Here is an 8,069-nt window from a genome sequence, read left to right as displayed (position 1 = left end):
TCTTTATATGGCTGAATAGTCTTCCATTGTGTGGATATACCACACTTTGTAGACTATCCTTCTCTTGAGTATTTTCGGTTGTATTAGATGGTTAAAAGCAAAATTATAACATTGTCTGATATGTAAAGGGTAAAGGGACCCAAATGGTGGTGAGATTCCTGTGTTTTGCTTAAAGTGGTAAAATGTTGATACTAGTAGCAAATATTTACTTAAATATACTGGAATTTCTAGAAACTAAAGAAATTGTACAAAGAGATATACTAAAAAACTTTATATATATATATATATATATATAAAGCCAAATATTGTACCAAAGAAATGTCCAAGTAACCCACAAGTAGTCAGAGAAAGGGAAACAGAGGAATGAAAAATAAAGGAAACAAAAAGGAAACAAATATAATAGCAGACTTAAGGCCTAGCATATAAGTAATCACTTTAAATGCACATAGTCTAAATATACTAATTAAAAGAAATTACAAAAGTGGGGTTTTTTTTTAAAGATCCAAATGTGTGTCTGTAGGAAACTAATTTCAAATATAATGATACAGTTAGGTTAAAAGTGAATGTATGTGAAAAGATCTACAATGCAAATACTAATAAAAAGAACGCTGGACCGGCTATACCCGCTGGACTGGCTATACAAATACCAGATAAAGTGGGCTTCAGAACAAAGAAAATTACCAGGGATAGCAAGTGATACTACATAATGATAAAAGAGTCAATCCACCAGAAGACACAACAATCCTGAATGTGTATGCATCAAATAACAGCTTCAAAATACATGACTGTCATGAACTGAACTGAATATTTGTTTTCCCCCAAAACTTATACACTGAAGCTTTTTTTTTTTTTCCTTTTTGTCTTTTTCGCGACCGGCAACGGGATCGCAACCCTCGGTGTCGCGCCCACACCACGCTCAACCAGTGAGCGGACCAGTCTCTATATGGGATCCGAACCCTCGGCGGGAGCGCCGCTGCACTCTACCAAGTGCGCCACCGGGCCGGCCCTACATTGAAGCTTTAAACCCCAATGAGATAGTACTTGGAGGTGGGGGTATTGATAGGTTTAGATGAGATCATGAGGGTGGTGCCCTCATGATGGGATTGGTGCCCTTTTAAGAAGAGGAAGACACTTGAGAGCTTTCTTTCTTTCTCTCTCTGTGTGTGTGTGTGTGTGTGTGTGTGTGTGTACACCAAGGAAAGGCCATGTGAACACACAGTGAGAGAGCAGCTGTGTACAAGCCATAAGAGGTCCCTCACCAAAAACAAGTCTGCCAGCACCTTGATCTCAGACTTCCCAGGTTCCTAAACTGAAAATAACTGTCTGTTGTTTAAGCCACCAAATCTACGGTATTTTGTATAGCAGCCCAACTGTCTAAACAATAAGTCAAAAACCACTGTTAGTTTCTATGCTATTTTCTATGGTATCTATAAGTTTAAAAAGATAAATGCGGAGACTTTTGTGTGTTATTGTACACGAGCTCTGAGCTAACACTGATTCCCAAGAACACAAAATACCATTGAAGTGTTTGTTTATGAATATACGGTGATAACTGAAGTTTTGATCTAAGTTCACCTCACATAGGTCCAATAGTACTTTAAACACACATCATGTTTACTTTCCCAGGTCTTGAGTGACTATGTGGAGTGAACATTCTCAGCCTCTGGCACATTCCTCACACTGACTCCCTGGGCTGAGACTAACAAAGTAAGAAGGTCTAAGTGGAGCTTGCTCTTCCTTCCCAATAGTGAATCAAAAGCTGTTGGCTGGGGGCTCGGTGGAACTGTTGTACACAGGTCTTGATTCCCCTCCATGTGTTTGGGCTTAATCACAGCACAGCAGATGGACTCTACAAGGGAGGGTCCCAGGAAGGAGCTGAGGTGTTTGATTAAACATGGAGTTTTGAGCACCTTCCTAAAATAACAGTAAAGAAATGAAAAAGACACAAACCCATGAAATACAAAAGAAAAAAAACTGGAGAAGAGGCAACACCAGATGAGCATATAAACAAACATTTCCAAGATGGGCAGCAGAGAGACAAGCAGAAAGAGACACAGCAACATGGAAAAAGCTGATATCCAGCATGCGACAGGTAACTGAACAAGGAGGACTATTCTTACCATAGGAAGTCTGGGGTTGAAGTTATCAGCTATTTGTGATGTGGGAATGAAGGTGGAGTTATAAATAGGAGGATGGGTTGGAACTATTTCTAAGGAGCAAATCAGCCCCCAGTTCCAACCTGCACTATGCACCCAACTCATACCCCAATGAGACTACATACTTTACACTTCCTGGAGGTCTGATGGAATTGAGGTGAAGGAAGGGGATTGAGAGGATGCACAGTGAGATCCCAGCCCCTTTTCTCAACTTGGATCCCAACCTGTTAGCACCCAGGCTTATAATTCTTCAGGTAGGAGATTTCCTCTCTAAGGAAACACTGACAGAAAAACCTAAAGACATTGACATTGGAACATCTCCCCAGTGAAAGCACCAGCTCCTCTACTAGCTCTTAGAATGCTTCCTCTTAGGATTCTCCCTCTTGGAACCCATCTGCCACGCTGCAAGTAAATCCAGGCAGCCACACTGAGGCACCCACATGGGTGATAACCAAAACCCCAGCCAACAGTTCCTACTGAATGCCCCCAAACCAACAGCCAGAATCATCTTGCTGGCTATGTTAATGAGCCATTTTTAAAGTGGATTCGCTAGATCCTTTTGAGCCAACCCAGCCAAATCCATGTGGAACACAGAGATGTTCCCACTGAGTCCTACCCAAATTGCAGAATCATGAGCAAATACATGGTTGTTGTTGGTTTAAGCCACTAAGTTTTAGGTTTTTTATTAAGCAGCAATAGGAAAAGCAAAAGATTAAAAGGAAAGCAAAAGATTACCAGACATTTCAGAAAAACTTCTAACTAGAGAAAGATTAAGAGAAAAGGAACTCAGAGGAAACAGACAACACAGGGAGCAGAATATTTCAAAAATTACATTATTAGTTGCTAAGAGCAGATTGGAGCCCCTGAGATGTAAACGGGTCAGTTTTAAAAAGAAACATTCAGAGAACAAAAGTTCTTTAAAATTAAAAATATGCTTGTGTTGATCAATGTGAGGGTTATATCCAGGTTTTTGTTACTGGAAAGAGTGCTGCTAAGAACGTTCTTACACATTTTTCCTGCTCTACAAATGTAATATTCTCTGGGTATACATTGAGGAGTAGAATTGCTGGGTTAGAGGGTCTTTAAATATTCACCTTTTTCCCCCACCTTTTTTGCCATTTTTCACCATTGGCAAAACTGTAAGAAAGAAATTTTGTTTCTTTATCAATGACCTAGTTTCAGGTATTCTTTTATAAGAAACAAAAACGAACTAATACTTATATATTGAACAGTCCCTACTTCCTCCCAAAAGAATAAAACTGATTTACTTAGTGTGTTTAATCCTATTGAGAAGAGATTTGCCAATCTCTCGAAGCTTTGGAAAGAATTAATGATAGGTGTGTAAGAAGCTAAGCAATTTGCTTAAAGTCATAATAACCAAAATGGTGATGAAACTATTTTCAGAGGCTGAAAAGGGAGATACCTGGGGGGAAGAATGATGTAAAAGAGCTTAAATGTTTATCTTCTAGGGCCGACCCATGGCTCACTTGGGAGAGCGTGGTGCTGACAACACCAAGTCAAGGGCTAAGATCCCCTTACAGGTCATCTTTTTAAAATAAATAAATAAATAAATGTTTATCTTCCACACTAGGAACGAATAGATGTCTAAAACTGAAAAAAAATGCTAAGGCAACATATCCAAGTTGTTCCCCAGTGTTTGCTTAATGAGCATATGAACAAAGTGGCCAGAATGGAGGTTTTGTCAAGCATGACAACATGGACCTCTCCTCACCTGGGCCCACCTGTCCGCTGCTATTCTGAATCCCAAATTTGCCAGCAGCAGTTCTTGATAAGGTATCTTTCCCCAAGGGAACTACCCAGCCACCTGGTGGCAGCAATTTGTCCTTGTTGAAAAAGACTCAATTCTGGATCTGAACTTTCCCACCTGCCCATCAAGGTTTGAGAAGAACCATTATCCCTGGCCATAGGTGCCTTATCCTCCATCATTTATGCCCCTCAGCGTGACAAATAAGGCAATGAGCTGCAGCCCGTGGATTCACTGGCCTGGTCACACACTGAGGATAGCTACGAAGACTTAATTTTGGCTCCAACTCTAGAAAACTGATGAATTAAAAGATAACCCCAAAACCCTACTATTACAAGTGTCTGGAACTGCTGGACAAAACTTTAAAAATGTTTTAAATTGTATTTATTTTTTAATGTATAATATGAATCTATGGTCCGTAATCCAAAACGTATGAAAAGTATCCACGCATCCCTTGTTCCCCACCTACAAGCCTCCTCCCCAGAGGCAATTCCCAATGTCCATTACCATTCCTAATGTCTTATATATCCTTTCTGAGTTGGAAAATGTATAAACATATACATGTATATTGTTTAAATAAGAATTATCTTAAATGCAGAGCAAAGATTTAAAGAAAAACAGAAAGTCCCCAGATGCCAGAATTGAAAAGAGAACTGGAAAACAGCCCAGGGACTTAGGAGTTTTAATGCCCCTGTGGGCAGAGGCACTTGAGCCCAGGGGGAGGCGGAGAATTGAAACTGAGGCCCCCCAGAAAACTGAAAACCTCAATGAAAAGCTAGGCTGGAAAAAAATCCACCCTTCAGCATGGGGAAACAAGGAGGCTCACCTCTTCTATCTGAGTGGGAAAATAGCCTCCCCCAACAACTCAAAGTCTGGGCTTGCATTTCACATGGAGTTGGGTCTAAATTTCCACCTCCTGCATGATCCGGTGTATAAAGCAGAGAAACTAACATTAAGTATCGCCCCTGAGATCTGGAAGCCAAGTCTGGCCCTTCCTTCCCAGACACTGTGGTTGCAGGTAAGAGAATCAGGCCAGCATTTTATTCAGTACCAGACTGATCTCCAGACAATTTCCTCTTGCCCTTTACCCCTGAAAATCTTCACAGTCCTCCTCCTGCTGCTGCTGCTGCAATCCCAAGATTACCCTGCACTGAGGCCCAAAGAACTCGGACTGGTATAGACTCAGCTGGGCGTGGTTGTGGATGGTGAGCTTGCCCACACTAGCTAATGGACAACTTCCATTTCTGCTTCTGTACTATGCATGGGCAGTATCTCTTTGGAAACATTGGTCTGATTATCATCCTCCCAGTAATAGAACCACTTTCCTTGCTGTTCTGATCCAAATTCAAACAGGGCGGCCTGGTAGATGAGAGAGGGATATGTGTGTCAGCAGGCTGAATCCCATCCTTACCCCCACTTCCCCTCATTCAACATCGAGTGTGACAGCCTGCCTCCAGGAGCTGGGAGGAGAATGAGCTCATCTTCTCCAGGGAAGGCAAACTCTGGACACGGTGAAGTAAACACTCTCATACAGTGACCCCAGAGCCGAAAAAAGACAGCAGCTCCTCCTTATTATATTGGATGAGAGAGAAGATTTCCCCTGGGAGGTAAAAGAAGGGCATTCCAGGCAGAGAGAATGGCCTATGAGAAGGCAATGAGGCAGCTGGTGTGTTTGGGGGACCCCAAGAAGCCCTGGGAGAGAGGAGGCAAAGGAGGGGATCAGATCATGCAGGGACTTGAACCCCCGGGAGAAAACTTTAGACTCTATGCTGAAGGCACTGGAGAACAGAAGTTTTAAGTGAGGAAAGTACAAGAATCTTTCCTGCCTGGGCACAGGTGTACAAGGTACAGAACAGAGCCGTGGGCCACAGGGACAGATACTGGCCCTGGTTATCCAGCCAATTGTCCTGGTTGTACCTGGGAGGAAGTGGAGGGAGCTGACCTGGGGCCCTTCTCACAGCAGCCCATAGCCACATCCTGCTCCTTCCCTGTCCCTTCAGATGTCTTTGCATCTTCCACTCCACTGGGGAACCTGATCATCTTCCAAAATATAAGAAAGAATTGGATGTGGGAGACTTTCAGCAGCCCCCAAGACCTGGGAAGGACCTGCAGGTGCCCCCAATAACTGAAAAGCCACAGTTATAGGGGCTCTGAGAGACCCTGAGAAACTCTGAGAGACCCCCTATAACTGTGGCTTTTCAGTTAAAGTTTATTCCCTGTTTAAATTGCTCATTCTTTCAGTAAGTTTCCGTAACTAACCTCTCATTCTGTTTCTTCCATTCCGCGCTTTAAGATGATCTCTGGCATAGAAATCATGAGCTGTGTGCCCAAGGTTTCTTTACAGGATCCTTGAGGTTAGCTTGGCCCAACCCAGACCAGACTAGGCCGGCTGAGCCTGCAGACATCTCTACTCAGCCTGCATGAATGTTTCACATTTGAGGTCAGCGGGCAAGGGCTCCACCTCCAGATCCAGTTGATGGCGCCACCTTCTGAACATGTGGGCAGCCTGCGCTGGCACAGATCACTGAAGGACTTCTTCAAACCCTTTAACCAGTCATGATCTCCCATGCCTCGCACCACCCCTAACCCTTTCACCATAGATGTACCACCCCCCGCATTGGGGGATGGTGGATCTGAGATGCTAGTCTCCTGCCTTCTCACAATGGCTGCCTTGTGATTACATTCTTTCTCTACTGCAAAGACACATGCTTTGGTGAATGGCTTTTTGGGGGATGGTGGATCTGAGATGCTAGTCTCCTGCCTTCTCACAATGGCTGCCTTGTGATTACTTTCTTTCTCTACTGCAAAGACACATGCTTTGGTGAATGGCTTTTTAAGGAGCACAGCAAATGGACCCCACTCAGTTTGGTAACACCCCCACCATCTTCTCCAGCAGTGACCTCCCCTCACCCTGACACTGAGAATATGTGGGGACCTTACCTCCATCTCTCCACTCAGAGTGTCTGAAGTCCATGACAGATCAGAAAGCTTCAGCAGCAGTGGCACCAGCCACCTCCAGGACCCTGGTTGCTGGTATTTCTGGGGTAGTCGAAGCACCCTGTGGTTTGGTTCCCCACATCCATCTCAAAGCCCTGGACAGGGGCCTGGTTCATCCTGGGGAGGAGAGCAGAAACGTGGAACTTTGTTACAGGCCTGATCTTCCTGCTCCTGCCCTCTCCTCAGTACCCACCTGAAGACCATGGGGTGTTGGTCGATGTTGTTGCTGAGGCCAGAACCTGGTGGGATTAGTGAGTTCCCTAACACTGCACATGTCTCACAGTAGAAATCAAAATGGTGCACCAACGGTCTGGGAATAACTTTAAACAGCATCTTCCGCACTTTCCTAAACACACTTGCTGAGTTCACGCCCTAGAAAAAGCAGGAGGGAGGAAATTAGGGTCTGGGCCCAGATATCAGCAACCGGTGGAAGAAAAGCAGACCTGAGTGGGTGAGACCTCCATCTGGAGGTCAGGGTTGGTTGAGGCTGTGAAGATGAGAGATGTCCTAAGCCAGGGCTGAGGGCAGGAGTTTAACTGAAAAGTGGGAGATGGGCCAAGCCTATGAAGGGTAGAGTATGGGACTGGGTCCTGTGTTGACCACTGACCAGCCACCAGAGCCCAATGTCAGAAGTCATAGACTCTTTTGTCTGCATCAGGTACCCCATGGTCTTCTCATAGCATGCATCAAACCAGTTCCATTCTCTGACTGTGTGGGGGCAGGAGGAGAAGTTGAGGGTCCCAGAAGGGCAGCCACACATCCCGAATTTGAACCAAGGGCGGTTGCAATGCAATGGTCCCAAGTACATTCTTTTTTCCTGGAGTGCTGATTCAGGTGTCAGATCCAGGTAGGAAGTCATTAGCCACAAGATGAGCACCCAAAAGATCCACAGGACAAAAATCTGCCACCAGCACTTCATGTCTGGCCCAGGCAATAGCTTCCGTGGCAGGCAGCAGACTGGCTTCTCTATCTGAAAGGAGGAGGGGCTGAGGTCACAGACAGCACCAGCATCCCTCTGTCCTGTTGGCCTCCACGGCTTGCCAACCCTCTACCCCACACCCCTGACCCCTCATCTCCTGCTTCCCATTTGCTCACCCCCAACGAGGACTCTGACTGGGCCTGAGATGGAAGATGTCACGGCAGAGAGAAAA

The 8,069-nt window shown here is 44.7% G+C and overlaps 1 protein-coding gene across 1 annotated transcript; it reads right to left on the bottom strand.

Annotated features, from left to right (window-relative positions):
- Nucleotides 1-5,562: 5,562 nt before the first annotated feature.
- LOC103590607 (chromosome unknown open reading frame, human C20orf173) lies at nt 5,563-7,837 on the bottom strand. The gene is made up of 4 exons (XM_008572909.1): nt 7,526-7,837; nt 7,112-7,290; nt 6,862-6,979; nt 5,563-5,613 (listed from the first exon to the last, which is right to left on the bottom strand). The coding sequence occupies exons 1-4, from the start codon at nt 7,835-7,837 to the stop codon at nt 5,563-5,565; spliced, it is 660 nt and encodes a 219-aa protein (XP_008571131.1).
- Nucleotides 7,838-8,069: the final 232 nt, after the last annotated feature.

The sequence above is a fragment of the Galeopterus variegatus genome, unplaced genomic scaffold, assembly GCF_000696425.1.
Source record: "Galeopterus variegatus unplaced genomic scaffold, G_variegatus-3.0.2 Scaffold3, whole genome shotgun sequence".
In the NCBI taxonomy this organism is placed as follows: domain Eukaryota; kingdom Metazoa; phylum Chordata; class Mammalia; order Dermoptera; family Cynocephalidae; genus Galeopterus; species Galeopterus variegatus.
This window is presented reverse-complemented; position numbering and strand designations above follow the sequence as displayed.

Bases quoted from the DNA above. Each gene is read 5' to 3' on its own strand.
- LOC103590607 (XM_008572909.1), bottom strand. From the start codon at position 7,837: ATGAAGTGCTGGTGGCAGATTTTTGTCCTGTGGATCTTTTGGGTGCTC. The intron at 7,291-7,525 runs GTCAGTGGTCAA...TGCTTTTTCTAG, and splicing joins ACATTGGGCTCTGGTGGCTG to GGCGTGAACTCAGCAAGTGT. The intron at 5,614-6,861 runs GTAAGGTCCCCA...CCTCTCTCCCAG, and splicing joins CTCTGAGTGGAGAGATGGAG to GGCTTCTTGGGGTCCCCCAA.